The 22,699-nt window shown below is 43.0% G+C and overlaps 1 protein-coding gene across 1 annotated transcript in view; it reads right to left on the bottom strand.

Moving 5' to 3' along the window:
• pdzd2 (PDZ domain containing 2) overlaps positions 1-22,699 on the bottom strand; it is a 129,330-nt gene that overhangs the window by 52,594 nt on the left and 54,037 nt on the right. The window contains exons 6-9 of the mRNA XM_080766564.1: positions 13,380-13,705; positions 12,760-13,019; positions 5,002-5,147; positions 1,821-1,953 (exon numbers count right to left, since the gene is read on the bottom strand). Coding sequence (XP_080622690.1) covers positions 1,821-1,953; positions 5,002-5,147; positions 12,760-13,019; positions 13,380-13,705 — 865 coding nt within the window. The remainder of the gene's footprint in view (positions 1-1,820; positions 1,954-5,001; positions 5,148-12,759; positions 13,020-13,379; positions 13,706-22,699) is intronic.

The raw sequence follows: 22,699 nt of genomic DNA, 5'->3' as shown, positions 1-22,699 counted from the left end.
TGACATCAGCATGACATGTGGAATGTGTTCTTGTTCACGGATGACTCTGCTCTCCTGGTCTCAGACAAGAACAAATTGCAGGTTGAAAATAGCTCTGAGCTGATAACAAGCTGTCATTACATCTAGGTCAAACTGAATCCATTCTGTTTGGGTCCTAAATTAACCTCAGCGAGGCCACAGACTTTATGACCAGAGTGGGTGACAATGTTATCACAAGGAAAGAAGAGATTACTTATCTGGGTTTAGATAACAACCTTTCCAGGTAATAAAATGGCAACAAAAGTGATCAAGAAAGTCAACCAAAGAACACGATTTTTGGGCAGGAATCTCCTCATTGGTCAGTAGGAACACACTGAGGACAACTATCTGAAGCACTCATCCAATGTCATTTTGACTACGCACGCACCCATGCACGCACGCATGGTACTCTAGCACAGTGGTTCCCAAGCTGTTCAGCTCATGACCCGAAAGAGAAATTAGACGTTTGCCAACGTTACCCAAACTAGTGAAAATAGCAGATCTACAAGCTCACAACGATTGGAGATCAACTATTTTCACTAGTTCTTAAACTGTTTTCTATAATTTATGAAAGTTCTTAGATTTTTTTGTTTTATTCATGAAACTCTTTTTGAAAAATCATAAACAAAATGTGCATTTATTTATAATCTTTTAATGCTTTTGTAAGCAGATTTAGAGATTTACTCGTGACCCATAAAAAGATACTAAAGTACCTTGTCTAACTACTTCCATATGATCATCTCATTCGACCCTGATTCGGTACAAACATACCGTCCTTCAAAACCACCATAAAAGAGCACCCCCCAATGTTGTTCTGTAAATATACTTGTATTGCTCCTAGTATTGATACCTTCTTGCATAGAATTGTCTTGTTTAATTGAATACACAGAACCATAATGGAAACAACCCCTCAGGGATTCTTGTGTTATCCTTTTAGCATTATTGTAAGGGTAGCGCTGTACTTTCTGCAAACATTGAAGAAAGTAACCAACCAACCAATCAGCAGGTTTGGGAATTTCAAGATTTCAAACTTTTGGTTTCCATCTCAGCATGCTAAAAAGGCTTGTAGCTTAGCTTGTAATCCATGTCGAATTTGTAATTTTTGTCAGTTTTCTGAACTGTCCATAGTCAAACCAATGTTTTTTTGTGAACTAGTAGATTCTTGGCTATTTTTTGCTGACGTACACTTTAAATGGTAGACGGTATTAAGTGGTTAGACGGCTACAAGAATAAGCTATTTTCTCATCAATAGTGCTGTTCTGTTGTCTTTCTGTCTGGTACTGAACATATGAATAGAAGCTTTGTATAACGGATACAGAGGAAGTGTCACTTCAAAGTTCAAACAAATTGCCCTTAACCAATTAAGACCTGAGGCCGATTATTCTACAACATTTTGGCTTCTAAAACAGTTTTCTGAAAAACATTTTACTTTATCAGTAGTTTTCAAACTTGTTCATGTCAAGGACCCCCAAAAAGTATATGTATTTGGCCACACGTATCTCAAAATATGTTGTTTGAGGGACCCCCAGAAGCAAAGATTTGAGTTAAAAATGTTTACACAAACTAATTAAAGAAACTAATTAAACTAAAAATAATAATATCCAAACTATTATAGCTTTAGTGCGTGTGCCCACATGTGTGTGTGTGTGTGTGTGTGTGTGTGTGTGTGTGTGTGTGCGCGTGTGTGTGTGTGTGTGTGTGTGTGTGTGTGACTGTGTGTGTGCGTGTCGTGCACATGAAGTGTGTGCACATGCTTGTGTGCGTGCATGTCTGTGTGTGTGTGTGTGTGTGTGTGCACTCACTCGGCTGGCCACCACCAGTTGCACCAGGCCATCAGTGGAGCGCAGCACGGCCACAGCCTCCTGGTGGGACAGTCCTACCAGAGACTGACCGTTTATCATCAGCAACTCATCGCCTGCATGCAGGCGGCCATCCCTGCAGGAAAACACACACACACACACATGCGCACGCACACGCACACATACACACACACACACACACACACACACACACACACACACACGTTATACTTAACTTTGCATATTTCAAACATATTTTGTTTTTCATATTTTATTTTTATTTATTTTGTTGGGGGGGGGGGTGCTAGTTTAAAAGAGTTAAAAAGAGTTCACCCAAGCGAAGAAGCAGCGTCTCTCTCTCTCTCTCTCTCTCTCTCTCTCTCGCTCTCTCTCTCTCGTGTGACTGAACATCTCACCCTGCTTCTAATATAAGTGAGATGCCAGCCACCCGTCTGAGAAAATTCATTTTGGCCGCTTGTATCCGCAACCTAATTCTTTCGGTCATGACCCACACCATAGGTGAGAGTATAGGAACGAAGATTGTTCGGTAGACAGAGAGCTTTGCCTTCTGGCTCAGCTCTCTTTTCATCACAAGAGTGTATCACAGCGACTGCAATACCGCCCCTGCTTTTCCGATTCTCCGGCTGATCTCCAGCTCCGTCCTCCCCTCACTCGTGAACAAGACCCCAGGGCCGAGATACTTAAAGTCCTTCACCTGGGTCAAAGTCTCATTCCCGACCTGGACTGTCATCAAATTATTGGTTCAGGAATACGGCAAAAACCAAAACATCTCCATGTATTCAAGGCTTCAAGGGGTGTTTAATTGATAGAAAATAACAAGTAATTTTGTGGGTGAACAACTCCTTGGATTTATTTAATTAATCTACTACTATACTGTATCAATTGGAATGAATTGGCATAATGGCTAAATTGGGGAGAAAAGTGGTAAAAAGGAAAGATTATCTAAAAGTAGATGAAAATAAATCCAAGGAGTAGTTGACCCAAAGAATTACAGAGCTTTTCACTCGTAACAGAGTATTTTCACGTTATGGTGTTGCTACATTTACCCAAGCAAAATTAAATCTTAAGTACTTCTTTCTGTTTAACCAATTTTTGGCATTATGTTATGCTTTAGCTATTGAAAAATAGCAGATCTACAAGCTCATAGCACACCACCGAGTGGCGCGCCACGAGCTTGTGGGTCTGCTATTTTTGAAAAATCGAAGAGCCACTGACATAGAAACTTTTTCAGAAGACTGTCAGGATGTAGAAGACATTTTTAGAATCTGATCTCAGGTCAAAATGGGTTAACACATTGTCAAGAAGTTTCAGTTTGCCCGGTGGCAAAAAGCAGTCAACTTGGTTGTCAGTGCCGTGAAGATGCTTCCATTTAGCCTTCCAATCTGACCACAACAATGAAGCCTGTTCTTCCGTTTCTTTTCTTTCTGTGCCGTCATTTTGAAGAAAGGCACATCAAAGGATGGCTGTGGTTCCTCCCAATTACTGTCCCTAGGCTCGGAATGATATGTCAGACATTTCCTGTTATGACGATTCACGCCTATCCTCACTGTCGGGACGGACTAACCTCGTATCTACAGTCTTTCTTTTTTTGGGTTTATTTTATTTTTGGCTTTCACCTTTATTTAATTTTTTTTATGGAGGGACAGACAGTAGGCTGACAGGAAATGGGGAGAGAGATGGGGGGGGGTGACATGCAGTAAAGGCCGTCGGGATCACTGCCAGACTGGATTACCAGCCAAGGTGCCTGGACCGCTGAGCCACGGCCCAGTCCCCGTCTTTCAAATGTTTATCTGTAAATTAACGCCATACCGTACAATCGTGTCATGAAAAGTACTTAAAATTGACAAATAGGCGCGTCGCGGTTGTGAGCTTGTACATTGGCTATTTTCGCTATTTGGGTAACATTTTGAAAGTGATTAAGTGGTTAGCCTATAGTAGCCAAAAAGTGAACCGGGACATGTTTTGAGTACACCAACGTTTTATGTTATAAATGTTGAGTATGGGTCCCCAGCATGTAGAGACTGCCGGATGCTAACTTGCATATGTTGGGCAATTTTCATAATTGGCATAATGTGACCATTCCAAGCATTAGTTTTGCAAAATAAAATTGGCTTAAATTCGGCTTAAAACGGCCATAGCCCAATGAGTGTTGTTTTGCAAAAATGGAATGGATTCAGCATCATGAAAACCCCCTAGTTTGACACATCACATGCTAGATAAAGCATGAGTACATTTTGAATATTTTGCCTTCTATAGGTTGCAATTGGTATGGTCACATATGCCAATTATGAAAATTGCCCAACATATGTAAGTTAGCAGTTTTGGACGTACATGGTTTTCACCCGCTACAGTATGCTGCTTGTACTGTCTGTGCTCCCCCTCACTGTACAATCCCCAGTGTTCATTATATCCATAGGAGGCAGAGAACTGCAGCCCCATGTCATGTAGCAGCATGCTAGCGTGATAGTCCCATATTATGGAACCTCTCCCTCCGCTCATACTGCAGTCCCGAACCGCCTTACCATACCGCCACGCTTCGGAAACCAGGGCATTCTTTTCCCACTATACACAATTCTTACCCTTTTCCACACACCGGATCCAAAAAGTAAAGGTTGGCCCCAACGCTCTCAGATGTTTTGTTTATTAGCGGACAAGAACATATGAGTGAAATTGCTTATTTAGTCGGCCCGGTTCCATGTTTTTCAAAGACGGCGTACTGTAGAACGCTTCGTGCCGCGCTTTGAGCCGCGTTTCGAGCCTGTAGATCTGCTGCTTTTGTGCGACGCTGTAGTAGGACGAGTACATTTAGGAAGGCATAAAACACACAAAAAGTCCAAATATGGAGATACGAGGTTTCTGCCCGACAGCAACGATATCACACTTTTGGTGTTTTAAACATTGTTGTAATTTATAGCTATTGAAAAATAGCAGATCTACAAGCTCATAGCGCGCCACCGAGTGCCCGCGCTACGAGCTTGTACAGTAGGTCTGCTATTTTTTTTTTTATCGTGAAAATGTGGCCTATAAATGTTTGAATATATATTCTGTCAGAGCGAACGTTTTTAACTCAAATCTTTGCTCAGGCCTAAATGGGTTGAAAAAAGAAGAGACGGTTGCGAACCCCTCTGCAGAGTGCTCAGGTGTACAGTACAGTGCACTGTACCTCTGTGCGGCCCCTCCCTCCTCTACGTGGGCCACGATGATGCCGTGGGGGGAGCGCTTGGACCCCCGGCCCCCCGTGATCTGGATGCCCAGGCCGTCCCGAGCCTTCACCATGTGCATCTTCCAGATGTGGCTCCCGTCCCGGGGCTGGGGATAACAAACACATACATATAAAGAGTCAAATGGATAGACACCAGAACATGGATGAGTTTGATTGATTGATTGATTGATTGATTGGAGAATTACAGTACATTTCAAGCACAACTCAATACAAAAACAAACAGTGTTGTTTATATCACGTCCCAGGGGTCTTTGAGGGGTGCAAAGTCAGTTGATGCAGCATCAAAATCAGTTCAACTGAATATGGGGCCACGACCCACTACTGTTTGAGAGCCAATAATGCGCTACAGACCACCCAACAATAAAATAACATTTGATTAACTCAGCCACAATCAACAGACCTGCCGGACGAGGAGGAAGAATAACACAAACACGTATAGCGGAAGACGTGTGTTTGTGATGGCGAGGCGACAGCGACATTAAAATGACCTCACATGTACAACCGTGGTGTGTTACGGGCGGAGGCGACAGCAGTCTACGACGTGTTTGCCATGTCTGCTTATTATGAGCGACTTTGGGCTCGTTTTTCCTCTATAGTTACTTTTGAATATTGCTGGTTATGGCACATCTGAACATATTTTGTGCCAGGGACCTCTGTCCAATATTTACAGTATGTCGTTAAAATGCTTCAAAGATATTCTGAATTATTTTCAAATAGCCTGTGTGCATAAGCAGATTTTAAGTGGTTCTGGTCACGTGCAACAGTGGCATTCTTCTGGGCTTGTTTTCGTAGACCTGGGTGCTTGTTTCTCTCACAAAATTTTGGCAACACTCGTTTCAGCAAAGCAAAACAACTGCCAGACTCCTGATAAGGGATTGAAGCAATTCAAACTTTAAAAGCGCTACCTTATGTTTGCTAAACAAGCCAGCCACGGTGTGGTGGCGTTTTAGAAGCTATGTGCTCGTAAAGAAAATTCAACTACATTCATCAAGGCTGTTTACAAAGGATTTAATCGTGAGCAGACAGGCTGATTGGTAAAATACCTTACTGTGTGGTGGAAACCTTGTATGTCCAAAACTGTTACTTCTCAGAAAAATGAATGAATGAATGAATGAATGAATGAATGATAGAGCTGGGATACCTGACCGAAACCCGGCCCGGGCTTGGTTCGGACGCAATGATATATGGCCTACAAGCTCATAACGTGGCATGAAAAGTACATTAGTTTTCTAATTCATGGAGTTTCTTAGATATTGTACCAAAATGTGGCACTCGAAAAATGAAAGGACCCATAAAAATGTGTCCGCGACCCACAATGTGTCCCGCCCCAGTGTTGGGGAAACAAGGATGTGTGCTGCCTCATCTCCATAATGCAGTGCTGCTCATTAGCATTAGTCTCTCTCTCTCCCTCTCTCCTCCTCACACCATAATAGATGCTCCTCAGTAGACACGACCCCACTCTGCACTGTCATGCTAATGTACGTACATCAAAAGTATTCTATTACACACCACAGAGGTGTGTGTGTGTGTGTGTGTGTGTGTGTGTGTGTGTGTGTGTGCGCTCGCGTGCGTGCATGCGTGTTCAATACAAATAGGTAGGGGGAAATATTCGAATGAATATTAGTTCAATATAAATATCAGAGACAAAAAGAGCTGGAAATGGAAACCACCGAGAATCCCAATACTCGGTTTATATCGGTATCGGTTAGACAATATTGGTAAATTGGATATTGGCAAAAAAAATCTGATATCTCTAATAAAACTCTTAAAATGTCACTTTTGTTCACAACTTGCACCCCAACATCCATGTTCTGAGGTGAACATTAGCCAATAGTAGATCTAAAAGTAGATCCACGCCGTGTCCTGAGATTATCTGTACACAGATGGACGACCAGACTGACTAAAGGACAGGGGCAGCAATATAATCTCCATCTCCCAGCCTTCCGGCCTGCCGATAATAATTCTGTAAACCCAGTCACATTAGTAATGAATAATTATGAAGACGGTTGATGGTACCCAGTATTGAAGACACTTGCGATGAAGGAGTTGAATCATTTTGTGAATGCAGTAGTAATTAAGGGGCCACGCCCAAAGGGACTTTTCGTCCCTATTGTATTTGCGAAACATGGCAATACGGTAGAGGGCTATGCCAAACAGAGAGGACACGAAGCGCACGACCATTAGCCAAAGGGTGGCGCTATAGCACCCAATTGAAAATGTAAACTTTGAACCGCTTGACCGTCAGCAATAAAGCTTCGATACACATATGGGTCTCCTCGTGCCAAACAACTTTTTTACCGTTCCGTGCCATCCAGCAGGTTTTGCCATTTGACATCTACAGCTTGCATTACTCCAATTGGACAAAGTGGGTGCTATAGCAATCGTTTGAAAATGAAACCTTTCGACAGGCATAACTCATGCCTCTAGGAAGTAGAAGGAAGGCACTGGAGTTTAAGCCTTTTTTATTCAACAGGGTGCAGGCAATAAAACAACATCGTTTCGATGTAACTATAACATCTTCGTCAGTTCATGAGGCTCAAACTGTCCGAGTTTCACCAGTGCCTTCCTTCTACCTGCTACCAGTCCTGCTTCTGAGATGCACCGGACCAGCCTACCACAGGCTTGAGGTGCGGTGGAACCCCCTTGTGCATAACTCATGCCTCGTTTGGCCAAAAGCCATGGCACTTGTTTCCACATGTGCCTTGACTCATAGGGAACACATCTGTCACTTTGACCAGTAAGCTCCGCCCTCAGAGCTTCCGCCATTTTGAGCAGTTTGAAAAAATGCTTAAACCTGAATTTCTGCCTGGATTTTTGAGCAATTTGCATGAAACGTTCTACACACAGTCTATAGACCATTATGTGAAATTGCAGTTGAAGAGAAGTTTGTACGTGAAAATGTGTAAAATAAATATAGCTGCAAGCAGCGATAACTTCGTTTAGCCAAAAGCCATGGAACCTATTTACAGTACACATGTGCCTTGACTCGATGCGGAACACATATCTGTCACTTTGTACGTGAAGAAATTTAAATAAATATATATATAGCTTCAAGGCAGCGATAAGGGGCCAAGGAATGCAGCAATAAGAAATATGCACAATAAGCAGGTCTGTTTGGGGTCTCTTTGGGGTACAAACAGCTGCAATACCGCTGGGTGACCTACCGTGGCAGTGTTGAGCAGCCTAAAAGGGTCATTCACACTGAGCATAATAACTAGAACTGCAGCCGCAGCCAGCGGTATTGTTGAGCAGCCTCCACCGCTCACTTCACACATGTGTGATTTTTCTTATTGTTTGGCCCTGTCTTATCGCTTGACATATGTTGGGCTATTCAAAATGTTCTGGTTTGTCTTTCATAGCTGACAGTTTGTTAAACGTAACTTGCTGCGGGGACTGAATAAGGGTTTTGAGTACAACTGTGTACTGGTTATATGTAATTAAAGTATTTAGGTATTGAGGAGTACGTTAGCCACCGCTGACAAGTTGAATGATGATCCGAGCTTGGAGCTTGTCTGGGCGTGTGTCTCTGCTGACGGCTGCTTCCGACACAGACAATATGTCTGGCGGGAACGGCTCCACAGACGACAGTGTGTGTGTGTGTGTGTGTGTGTGTGTGTGTGTGTGTGTGTGTGTGTGTGTGTGTGTGTGTACGTCCAATCAACATAACTCGAGAACCGTTCATCCCACTGACTTCAAATTGACGCATGCGTTCCACACCACCAAGTGGGTAGACGGATAGACGGTTGTCCAGAACTGCCACAAAAGGCTCTGGTCAGGCTCTGCCTGTGGACCTAATGAGTCACCACAACCACCTGCCGAGTTCCCCACACCTGCCATTTGAGTCAGTCAAGTTCAGACAGATAGAGAGCTCTATATATCAGTCACATTGAGCTTCCCTGTGGCTCAACTCAGATAATAATCTAGAATAAACTGTGCATTCATTTACCATTGCAGTGTCTGGACCCGTTATTTAAAACAAACATTATTCATCTAGCAAAACTGCATTCGGGCCTGGGCCGTGGCTCAGCGGTCCGGGCACCTTGGCTGGTAATCCAGTCTGGCAGTGTGCCGCGGGTTCGACTCGCCTTTACTGCATGTCTTCCCCAGTTCCTGTCAGCCTACCGTCTGTCCCTCCATAAAAAATAAAGGCGAAAAGCCACAAAAAAACATGCAATCGGGACGTTATGTCCTCTCCTGCGCTCTCGCTAGAGGGAATCTATGGGCACAGTGGTGGAAAGAGTAGTCAAATGTTTTACTGACGCATTGTGAGCCTGTAGATCTGCTTTTTTCAAATGGCCAAAATGTATACAGGGTTAATGTGGTCAACGTATGTTTTGTAATACTAATCAAAATCTACAAAGTAACTAGTAACTAAAGTTATCAAATAAATGTGTAAAAGAGTATAAATAAAGAGTCAAAGTAAAATATTTGCCTCTGATATGTAATGGAGGAGAAGTAAAAGTACTGAGAATTTGACATACTCAAGTAAAGTACAAATACCCCAAAGTACAGTACTTGTCTAAATGTACTTAGTTGCCTGGAGCTCCAATCCAATCAGAAGAGAGAACCGAAGAGAGAAGAGAACTTGTACATCGGATTTAAAAAAATCACACCTGTGTGAAGTGAGGGGCGCTCTTACAACATTGAGGACAAAACAAACATTAATAAACTCTGTTCATTGTTAATGGCGTTTTTAATGTTTGTCTACGGAAAAACAAACCTTAAACCTGTATAGGTTAGCAGATGTACAAGCTGTGACGCGCCTTGTAAATCTTCTATTTTTGAATAGCCAACGCAAAAAAAACAAAAAACAAATGACAGTTGTTTTCCCAGTTTGAATGGGTTAACAAACACTCTATAGCAGTGACTACTGACGTACTACACGCAGAGCTTCAACTTTTTAACACACAAAAAAAGCGGAGGAACAACGTTTAGTTTTAACGAAAGAAAAAATCACGTAAACAACTTTTTACAACCGGATTGCGGCTTTAAATGTGTTCCTTCACAGTGACCCTGTCAGGACACGTTACTGTAGCGTCGGTGTGACAGCTGTGGGACCTGTTCTGTACCGACTACTATCATGTTCACTGGACAAAGAAAATACATTGTTTCACACACTACCCCGTTTCAGCTCAAAGTTGTTCCCCTGGGATTAACCCCCGTCCTCAACCACACCTGCTGCTAACGCCAGCCGGTAATTACTGCTGCTGCTTCATCTATGAATGAATCCGCGCCACTACAGATGTATCCAGGCGTAGATTTGCTGTGTGTGTGTGTGTGTGTGTGTGTGTGTGTGTGTGTGTGTGTGTGTCGTGGGGTGTGGCCCGGACTGTCGGTGGGCTGATCCTGTCGGTGAGAAAACGCTAATGTTACTGCCACCGAATTAGTAAAATATTTGCCAGAAACAGACTGTATCAAATATGAGTGACTACTGTAAATGTGACAGAGGCACCATCGCAAGGACAATGTGTTGATTTTTGGAGCACAATGCTTTGAGACCATTTTAAGATGACCCAATGTTATTCTCCACACAGAGACATTACTTCCATGAACATGGGGGTGAAAAAGTGAGGTCTTTGGTACTCTATTGGCAATCGATAATTCAATTCTGAAATATAGTCCAATTTAATGTAAAGGTAAAGCACAATACATATAAATTGTGCATGACATTTGTTAAATTAATTTGGGACATTCTAAGATAAGCCGTATAAAAACAAAAATAAGATCCTGTACTTATCTTTTCCATCTACCGTATTTCTATTTATTCTATTGATATTAGAACTGGTGTCAGTTTATATCAAGTCAATCAATGCGATCTGAAATGTGAGTTGAGTTGTACATGGGTTAGTTAAGAAAATGTTACCCCCTCTGTTTTATATTTTTTCTATTCCAAATGTGTTTTAATGTTTTAATGTGTTTGTAGCTAACCTAGAAAGCTGTATGTCCAAAAACGTATTTAAAAAAAAAAGACTTCAGCTTGAAGATCTGCTATTTTCACTACTTTTGTGCCATACTCTTGTATGAAGAAGTCATTTTTATGAGAAGAAAAAAACCCATCATAAATATGGAGATACAAGGTTTCTCCCATGCATGATAGTAACAATGTGCAGGTAGAGTCTTGGGTTACACGTTGTGGACGTGAAGGAGCATGAAGAGTGTGTTACATCAGCGCTGCATGGAGAGCCATGCAGCATAAAGAGGATTACACACAGATTATAGTGCGTCTGGGTGACTGACTGTCAGGCTGTTAAATGCTGGACTTGCTGATAGACGGTTAGACGATGAAAGCACAAAGATGACGATGATTCATTGTGTTCACATCGCCTTTTAGTGGCCTCTGTTCGTTTTCCTTCCCATGGGAGATGTGATGGAGGACAGGGGGGGGGGGGGATCAAACCGCTAACAACCACGTGAAAGCTCAGTAAAGCAGTTTCTCTCAAGCTTTTTCATGGCAAGAACACAAATTAATGTGCAGTTGCCTTTGGTGTGTCGCCCAGGTGCCGCCTAAACCCTAACCTTTAACATAAAAAACTATGCAGAAAACTAACCTTAATCCTAACCCTAACCTGACAAACACAATGCCTAACCTTAACCCAGACCTCACAAGCACTAGTATGTGCATAACCTTAACCCAGACCCAGACCAAAACTATGCCGAAAACTAGCCTTAATCCTAACCCTAACCTGACAAACACAATGCCTAACCTTAACCCAGAACTCACAAGCACTATGTGCATAACCTTAACCCTGACCTCACAACCACTATGCCCAACCTAACCTAATTATGGGGCACGGTGCTGTCGCCTCACAGCAGCTAGAAGGTCCTAGGTTTGATTCACGCTGGGGATGCTGTGGGCACCGGGGGCGTGTTCTCTCCTCAGAGCCCATACCAGAGGCGGGGTGGCGAAAGGGCCTTTCTGTGTGGAGTTTGCATGTTCTCCCCGTGTCCCCTAGGGTAGATACCTTCACAAAAAACATGCAGTAATCCTGGTCTCTAAACGACCTCCCCCTGGACAGCTGGGGCACCTGATGGAGGGGAAAGAAACTGGTTGGAATAACGTGTTCCTTCCACCGTGGAAGTTCAATGCGCTACATCCAACCAGGGAAGCTGCCCTGTCAGGTGAAAAGAAGCAGCTTGGACTCTTCATGCATAGAAGGAAGCATGAGGTCAGTCCGCTGCCCCCCCAGGTTGGCAGAGGAAGTGTAAGTGCCCAGGATTACATTGGATAATTGACACTGGGTGAAAAAATGGGTTGCAAAAACGTGGGATAAAACTATGCCTAGCCCTAACTTTGACCTTAAACCTAACCACACAGAAACTATGCGTAGACCTGGTGTTGTAGTCGAGTCCACCTAAAGCGAGTCCAAGTCAAGTGCGAGGGGTTTGAGTCCGAGTCGAGACCGACGGGAGGTGAGACCGAGTCGAGACTGAGACCAGATTTGAATTTTTCTCATTTGACAGTCACTGGGAAAACACTGGGAGAGCAGGCAGGCACGTCCGCTGCGCTCCGTTCCCGAAGAAGAAAACGTATGTGTCTAAGTGCCAGACAGCTCTCCTATGAAGTTAATGTTAGTGTAAAGTTTGTAACACGTAGTGAGTAGGTTGGGATCCTTTCAGGGTTTCCCAATGGCGGCCCGCAAGGACCAACTGTCCGGCCCACACCAACCCCTGTCAAGAAGTAAAACTTACAGGTCTCACCTGGCTTGACGGTTCGCTGCTGATGGACTCTGTTTTGCATTCGGCGAGGCGACCGTGAGACCTGGTGGGCAAGGTGGCCATGCCTCCGTTATGAAGGTGGTGATGGTGGTGATGGTGATGATGATGATGAGGGGGAGGAGTAGCAGCTTTCACACGAGGTGCCGATGCTGCGGCGTGTGGGAGGAGCCTGCAGCTAGGCTCCTCCTCCTCCGGAGGCGGGCCGTTCTCCACGTCCATGGACACAGAGGGAGAACTGTCACCTATAGGAGAGTCACCATACTTGATGAGTTGTTATATAAAGAATTGCAAATAACGATTTAATTGGGCATGAGCAAGACTTTTAGGATTTGTCAAAAACAAATAAAAGAATGCCCGGTGAAAATATTACTAAAAATAGTAATACACTTAAATACACAAAGACATTACTACTACACACCCATGTACCATGGTCAAAATAGGCCATAAACATGATTTTATACTCATGTGTGTGTGTGTGTGTGTGTGTGTGTGTGTGTGTGTGTGTGTGTGTGTGTGTTAGGCTGCGCAGAAATTGGCGGTTTCTGCCCGACAGCAACGTCATGCAGAAACAATTAAGATGATCTCAAACATCAGGCCTATACCGTCAACGTGGCGACCATTCTCCAGGTCCGAGTCGCGGCTTCCGTCTTTGCCGACATTGCCGTCGCGGTTCAGCGACGATCGCGAGATCACGCCGAACTTGCGCGTGCGCTTGTTGCCGTTCTGCAGCGGGCTGCCGGGCGGCTCCGCGGCGCTCCTGCGTGGCTCGCCCGCCCGGCCGCCGCCGCCCGACGTGATCCCGCCTCCGATGGCAGCGGAGGGGGAGGAGTTTCCGTTGCACGGAGGAGGGAGAGGGGCTTTTCGCTTGATCCGCCGCAGCATGATCAGATAGATGCATCCGCCATTCCAGCACTGGTCAGCCAGGTAACTGCAGAGAGACAGGAGACAAGGATAACAATTGGCCCATTAAAAGGTATATTCAGTGATTTCACTTCATTCAAATATCACTTATTTCTTTTTGGTTTTGTTGTGATAATCCTCCCTACTATAGAGTGTGCTGACCAAGGAGTTCCTCCCTGTCCCCAGTTAACCCCTGGGGGTCAAAAAACCTTTCGTTTTTGGCTGGGTGGCAAAGCCTTCATCCAATGAGGATAGAGGGGCCTTCCACCAATCATGATCGAGCGGGGGGCGGGCCTTGGTGTGTGTGCTGTTGGCCTGTTGCGTGTCCCCCCACTGTAGTTTTCCCGTCAGACTGGAATACCTTACCAAATAACATTAGATCCATCTCATCATTCCCAGTTTTCAAAAGTGCATTGTCTTCATACTTCAAAGTCTTATGTTCTTGCTTTCAGTAAATATGCCATTATATCACCATGTTTATTCCGTTATTTTATTATAATTTTTTTAATTTTGTATTACTATTATCATTATTTAATTATATTTTTTGCACTCACTGTATAGGACATAGAATCTTCATATGCTACATTATATTATGGGATTCAAAGCCGTAATGAGGTTGTAAGGTTTTCAAGGTTTCAATGTTTAATGTTTTGTGTTTTGTGTCCATGTTAGGTGTATGTAATTTGTTTTGTTTTACTGTTTACATGTACAAAAAAGTTGTGACATGTAACTGTTGGGAGCCCCTCGAAAACGAGATGATACATCTCAAGGGGTCTTTTTCCTAATAAAGAAACTTTAATCATCATTTATTTCAAAATGTACAAGCATGCTTTTTGCCACGCTGTGGGCTTTCTGCCATTTTTGAGAACCACTCTTCTAAATGATTGTGTAGTTTTGGCTGCACAAAGCTCCTAATGCATGTGTGTGTGTGTGTGTGTGTGTGTGTGTGTGTGTGTGTGTGTGTGTGTGTGTGTGTGTGTGTGCAATCTCCTCTTGCAATGGGTTTACTTAACGAAACAAACCTTATTTAAATATTTAACATCATCTTGCAATTCCTTAAGCAGGCATAGAAAAAGGCATGTATTGAATACTATATCTCAGACAAAACATAACCTGACAAATTGCTCCTACACTACTGTGCAATATCTCAACTGTGTTACATTATTTACACTGGAACAAAACGCATCCTATTTCCTGTTGTGTTCAATGTCCCATTTGTATTATTCTTTTTGCTTTTTCCCCAAGCCATTTATCTGTTCCCCGTTAAGCCAACAATTTACTAGTGAGTTTCACCTGGCTGCATAAGCGTGGCGTGCCGAGCTCTGGGCAGCATTTCATAACATCCTGCAAAAAAAGCTGTAAAATGCTTTTGGCTGTGATTCTGAACAGCATGTGCCTACACATGTACATTTTGAAGCTACAAATTAACCTTATGAGCTTCTTTTTTTTTTGTATTATGAGCCAAACTAATTTGGGTTAATCATCATCGTTGTGAAATCCAAAGTTCAAACTCATTTGAGACGAAGAAGAAGAAGAAGAAGAAGATTGGGGATATTGCAACTAAATGGACTCAGGATTTAGGGATAGCACCGTTGTTAAAAAATATATAACATTGCAGCACAAAGTGACGGACTGGGAGCTTGTAGACCTGCTACTTTGGAGAACCACTGTTCTATCTAGAGTCTAGACCACTGTTCCAACCAGTTTTATGAAAAACTAATGTTGCTATAATATAGCTAAAATCTAAAATGACACATAGGCCTATATGCTTCCCGTGTTTACTGGGTCAAAATGCTATAGGCTACCTCCCAACTTCCCAGTTTGGGGAAACAATTGCTTCACACATGAAAGCAAATGCCACTGAAAAGCCATCCACATTATGACGCCACATCATGTGCAATGTGTCAGTCATACCTCACCATAAAGCCAGAGAGTGCCATAAATGCAGGAGACAGCCAGTGACTAGTAGGCTGCATACATGAGGAGAAATACACAAACCTTGAACTCTGCTTGGGGACAAGAGAGCCTTTCTGGGAGTCACATGGTTTTAACAATGCAAGCATGGCCTCTAGGGTGCAACAGTTAATCCAACAAATAGCCAAATATGGAAAGAAAATGATAATCAACAATTTAATACGACCCATTTCATAATCGATCCCTGTTTTGGGCACGTCATGTGCTCTTTGTGAGCACAAAGCTCACATGTAGCGCGTTGTGGATTTGCTATTTATTTGATCTTGTTTATATTAACTAATTTATTTAATGAAAAAACGTGGGGAGTCAATTATTCAATTCATCTGAAAAGTAATCAACAGCGATGATCGATAGGGAAATAACCAATAGTTTCGTCCCACTACACTAGAGCAGTGGGTTATAAAACATGTTTCAAGTCAAGGACTGCCAAATTGATTATACTGGACCCCAACAACTGAAAAACTTGTGCCGGGGACTCTATATATATATATATATAGCCTGGGCACCATTTCATTTAGGGTATATGATCCTGTCGGGAGCGGATGATATCGTTACGTCATGTTGTAGTACTGTTTTGTAGTCGACAGGCAGGAACAACAGGCGGCAACTTCCTTTTCCCTCAAACCGATTTTTCTCAATAAAAGCTACAGGCTACGAGAGCTTTTATTGAGAAAAATCGGTTTGAGCGAAAAGGAAGTTGCCGCCGCCTGTTGTTCCTGTCTGTCGATTACAAAACAATACTACAACATGACGTAACGGTATATCATCCGCTCCCGACAGGATCATACAGACTTTTGAAACAGAGACCAGGCTTTCCTCCGAGGTGGTGGAAAGCCTGGTGAGGCGAGGTTAATATATATATATATATATATATATATATATATATATATATATAGTGAGTGTGAGGCTACAGCTATATATGTCCCTGGGGACCCTGTGGCATCCCGCTCCCCCGGACGTCACCCCACTTTGAGAACCACTGCACTATAGCTCACCTTCCCCTGTCCCATGCAGTGCCCTCCTCCCACCATGCTCTCTCTCCGCTCCACGGTGGTACATGCATTGTTATTGTCTCTGACAGTTTGTGAGGCCTTTTAGTCCCTGGAACAAAGGGCCGTGGACAGCGCATTGTTGTGTCCCCGCCATGTCTGTGTGTCACGGCTTGGCTGTCACCGTGCTGATGCAACCCCAACCTACAAAACATTCTGCTTACTTTCCCAAACGGGAGGAAAAGACAATAGGCTTGACGAGTCCGAAAATTGACCGCCCGCGCACGCACGCACCCCAGGCACGCACCCCAGGCACGCACCCCAGACACACACACACACACACACACACACACACACACACACACACACACACACAACAGGGGTCATCAATGTGTCCGTGGCAAAGACTTGGTCTTGTCTGTGGGACACTTTTTTTTACTGTGACGCTAGTATAGGGCATATTTAGGAGTCCACTAGTTCACAAACGCTTTATTTGCAAGGACCCCCTTAACTCTGAGATTGTACGGGGTCCATTTGGTTCCATTTTGAACATTCTCAGAGTCATGGCAATGACCCCCTGACACACACACACACACACACAGTCACACACACACACACACACATGCACACTCTTCTGGTTTCCATTTGAAGCACCAAAGGGGACAGCTGTCAAAACATCACATTCTGCATATTGCAGACATTAATGTAGTATATATTGATGTATTATTATTGCATGAATTCAATGCACCGGGGCCATGGCATACTAGAGATGGCATGCAGATCAGCTGGATTGGTCCAATGCCGGTGTGGTATTGCATGACGAGAGAAGCTTTTTTACCCCCAGGTGGTGTCGTTTAGCCTGCTTTGGTACCACACACAAGATATGCCTCACAACAACAAATGAAGTGAGCCTACAGACTAGCGTTTATTAGAAGGTTTGGCTCAAGCAGAGGCTGCCATTGAAGACCATGTCTCTGCTTGTTCCTTCACGTTTATTAAAGACATGCCCCCCCCCAAAAAAAACATAACAATCACCTGGACCATTTGAGGCCACAGTCCCATCACTCGCATTCCAAACCTTTCAAATGGCAGGCAGACAGTGCAGGGCTGCATGGGAGCCAGACGTCATGGCTAAATTACTGGGCAAAGTATTCCATTCATTGAAACACTAAAGACAAGTTCTAAAGGCTTGTACTTTGTTGCACACACCTGTATCCCGCGGCCAAAAACAGCCGATCTCCAAGCTCACAGATCGTACGACGGTGTCACATACTCTGTTTAAAGTAGAAGGCCTGCATTCAAAATGTAATTGTACCGAGTGATTTGAGGAAACTACAAAAGCATTAGAGTTAAAATATACACAATACCAAGGTAAAAGTACTCCTTATGAATGGCACATTTCCAATCGTATTTCCACAGTGTAAAGAAAAGAATAATGGAAATACTCAAGTAATGTAAACAACATACTTCAGTGTTATATTAAGTGCAGTACCTAAGTAAATGTACTTAACACCACTGGAAATAAAGCCACTTTAACCTAAGTCTTAGAGGTCTTGAAGTGGTTAAACATTTCACAGTGGGGCACAGACAAGCAGCCATTCAGGATAGATAGAGGGCGGCATATAGGGAGCATTCCTGCAGGGACGGATAAGTTGTTTGTAAACGTTCCAGACACTATCTGGCATCAAGAGCACGTTCCTGTCTCATTACGGGACACGTTTGAATACTCTGATGACCCGTCAGATGCTATCTGACAATCCAAACGAACTCCATGACCACAGCCCCCCCGACCACCACCACATGTTGGCACCCATCCACGTTTTGGAAGATCCTGCCTAGTGAGAGACCAATGTTTTGATTGCTATATTCTAAAAGAAATGACGAAGACGAAGAAGACAAAGACGAGGACGAAGACGAAGAAAAGTGTAACATTTTGCAACTCGATTTATTCACGAAGTTTATATTCGAGAACATTAAACATTTAAGCAAAAGCTAATACATAAAACAAACAAACACTAGTACGTTTTCGATAGATAAAGAAAGCCCTATTCAAAAATGTTCGGAATTTGCCGGTCTACAAGTGCACAACGCATGGGATGCACACACGCAGATTAGACACACCAACGGACCGACATGCGGAAACAGCGGTCGGACATGCGGTCGGACATGCACTGCTCCCGTGCTTGCGGTTAGGGTTAGGTCAGGGTTATAGGTTAGGGTTTGAGGTAGGTTGTCGGTCTAACGACAGTCGGACCAATAGTACGTCTAAACATACATGTACCCTATAACGCATCACAATGTGACACATTGAGAATGATGACAGGTCCAAAATAGGAATGCCAGGTTGCAGGAAAATGTCTTCAAATGTAATTATCTAAAAAAAAGAAAAAAGCTGGATTTTTTTCCTGTAATATACAGTATATATATATATATATATATATATATATATCGGCTGTTTCCATGAAATAAAAAATATATATATTTAATTACTGCTGCAATGTGGAGCCCCATAAGGGCATAAGGTGGAGTCCCATATGGTCAACTAGATGTAGGTGTAGTGTGTGCATTGTGTAGGCTATGTGAAATTGTACACATTCACGCCTGTACAAATCAGCCAGACATGCCGCTACACACATTTGCACCGTCTGAACAGATATGCATGCTGCTGTGGTATATCAATCATTATCATCATGATATAAAGCTGTCACTGTCTGCTGCATTTCACAAATAATGTCCAATGAATAAATCACTGTGTTGTTGTGATGCCCAAGAGCACATTTTTGTCTCATGCATTAGACTAGGCTGTTTATCCTCTATCACTGTTCCAACATCATCTAAAGAAAATATGTTTTTTTTCTTTTTATACCGGTAGTTTAAAATCACCCTGAATAGGACAGGTAATTATAGAAGCGTACTGTATAACTGTGGATATTCCCTTTGGGGAAAACAAATTAAAAAAGAAACACGTTTGTCAGCGAGCCTTTATGTTAGCCTAGTTTACATTTAAACATAGTGTTGACTAAATCAACAGTATATGTGACCAGATTTGACTGAGAGACTGCCATTGCGCAAATTCCAGCTTTTCACCAGAGGAGAAAAACTTGAGTTAATAGCACAGGCAGACTCTTCACATACTAGAGCATGTCTGAAATAAGTGTCAGAGCTGAATGTAAATATGAAATAAATGCTTAAACATGTAGCTATGTGTAATGTTAGAGACCACAGAAGTGAACCTTTCAAGCCTCTTTTCTCAACTCGCCGTTTTCTGCAAGACATTACTCTATAAGCCATATCTCCAAAACCGGTGGGTCAAATTCAACAACCAATATGTCAATTTGAAGCTATGATTAAAAAATATAATCCAATGGCAGTCTCTCAGTCAAATTTGGTCACATATTGTGGCATTGCTGCTTTCACCTAAAGGTAGGGTAAGATTCTGTCTGATGAAGAGGCTCGAAACGTCACGTCCATGGTGTCGTAAAGGAACCGTAAACCTTTTCAGGGTTAGGGTTGTGTGCGGACCTTCTTCCTTTTAGGGTAAGATTTTAACTAGGCTTTTGAAGACCCCATGCTCTAACAATGATTACTGTCAGAATATAGTAGTGCTTTAACCTTTTAACAAAACTAAAATTTCTGTTTATCCATTGTGGTGTTTTGGTGTTGGCATGCTTTAGCTATTGAAAAATAGCAGATCTACAAGCTCATAGCGCTACGAGCTTGTAGGTCTGCTATTTTTGAAAAATCAAAGAACCACTGACATAGAAACAGCTTTTTCAGAAAACTGTCATTTTCAAACATCCGTTTTTAGAATCTGATCTCAGGTCAAAATGGGTTAAGCAACAAATGTCACTTACCCAACCTTTACGTAACATTTATTCTGCCCCATGTGTTATTTCCCTGTGGTATTTGGCGGGATTAAGCAAGAGTTGGGTGGAGGGGGAAAGAAAAAGAAATGGCACACTGCATATGTTACAACCTAGATAAGTGTGGTTATGATTTTATGTCTACGCCCTCGGAGGAATACTGGTAGCTTCTGTGAGGAGACCACAGCAATGCAGGACCATTACATAATTCACAGAGATGTTCCCGATTAGTCCCAAAGCAGCATGTCTGCTTATCAAAAGCGTCTTATTTTTCTGTAAACATTGGTAGTTGCATGTCCACCAATGCATTATGTATTTGGCCAGGTATGTTTGTGTGTGTCATGGGACCTGGACGCTTGGTTCCTCTTGCAAAAACGCCACAAAGCAGCATACCATCTGTGGCAAGATGTGGCTTTTAAAACCTTGTTCTAAGACATAAGACTTCATTTACTCTACTCTTTACTCTATTATGTTGGATATTAAATTGACTTAAATTTATCTGACCAATTGTATTCTAGTAACACAATTACAATTGAGGCATTAAGCCGACACAAGTCCTACTCACAACGACTTAGAAAAGTCCAAGGTACGAGCAAATGCCAGGAATATTTGCCATATTTGCAACAAACAGGGAGAACTGCTGTGTACAATTGAGGCATTTACACTAAGCAGACGTTCTTAATGCAGCAGGACTTGCAAAGTGCAAAGTTCAGAGGTCACTTCAATACAGCGCAAATGAGACAATTACGTGCTACAAATTGCAAACATTCCTAGCACTAGACAGACGAAGCAAGTGCACCAAGGATTTGCATCGGCTCATGATACTGACAAGCATGAGCTGATGAAATACAAACCGGCCTATAAAGCTAGGCATGGTCTAGTCCAGGGACCTTCAACAGGGGGTCTGGGACCCCTGGGGGGTCCTCAGAGTTGCTACGAATCTCTGTGTGACAGAAACCTTTCTTCTTACATTAACCACTTGAACCCTATAGCCTCCCTGTTCTGAGGGGAACCATTAGCCGAAAAATGCAGATCTACAAACTCACAGCTTGTAGATTGGCTATTTTCAGCAAAAGGATTAGGGGTAGTGGGTCCCTGCTTCTCTCTCTCTCTCTCTCTCTCTCTCTCAGCTAGGGGGTCCTTGGGCTGAGAATCGTTGACGTACACCTGGTCTTCTAGTCTCTTGAGTCAAGCGGATGTTAATTTATTATTTGAACGGAAATGACAAACGGGTGACATCTTCTGGAATCTGCATGCAGGTCAGTGTAGTGTCATTCAGACCCATTCAGAGCTTGCGGAATAGCTGTCTGGCTACGCGAGAGACAATAGGTATGGTCAGACATGGCAATGGTGACAGCCAGGTCTACTTGTGTAAATAAGAATGAAATCAAAGTTGTGTGGATGTGAGCTATGGATCCCTAGTGTACTGTCAGAGACACCCTGGAGACCAAACTCAGGGGAAGATCAGGCATGACCTCAGCAAGCACTCACAACACATACACTGTGACTACAGTAGTATCCAGCTGTTGTAAAACGTAACCGGGCAAACGAATGCTTGAAGCAAGTCCTTCATCACTCTCCTTAATTCTCCTGACACAAACCTAGGGTTTGTCTACATCGCTTGGTCTTCAACTAGGCCAAATTCTCACAGGACCCTACAAACCCTCCCGCGTGCTCAGATCAGCCAATCTGAGGTGTTTAATGACTTTTCTATTCCATATCGCTACACTTGGTCTATCGATAAATGTGTGTATTCTCTGTGTTCATGTCAAGGTGCAAGTTTGTACATAATGTGTTCAAATATAACGTCCATGCCAGAGAATCACTGTTTATGTTATATAATAATAATAATTATGATTCCCTTAAAAAACCTGCTCTATCTACATGTTTCACACAGATGTTTTTGCTAAATAGTTACTGTATCGATTTTATCGCCAGAATTAACCAATACCGTATCGTCAACCATGTATCGTATCGCTGTTAAAATGTACTGTTACACCCCAATTCTCCACGCACGCGCACGCACACGCGCACACGCACACACACACACACACGCGCGCGCGCGCGCACACACACACGAGGATTAAAGAAAAAAAAAAACATAAGTGCCAGATTAGCATGAAGTTTGCTCTTCAGCAGCCAAAATGTGCTTTGTCAGCCCTGAACATACTTTAGCACTTTGGATGGCTGCAACAC

Source organism: Protomyctophum bolini (genome assembly GCF_963924005.1).
Source record: "Protomyctophum bolini genome assembly, chromosome: 6".
In the NCBI taxonomy this organism is placed as follows: domain Eukaryota; kingdom Metazoa; phylum Chordata; class Actinopteri; order Myctophiformes; family Myctophidae; genus Protomyctophum; species Protomyctophum bolini.
The sequence above is the reverse complement of the archived record's forward strand: the minus strand, read 5'-3'. Positions and strand labels throughout refer to the sequence as shown.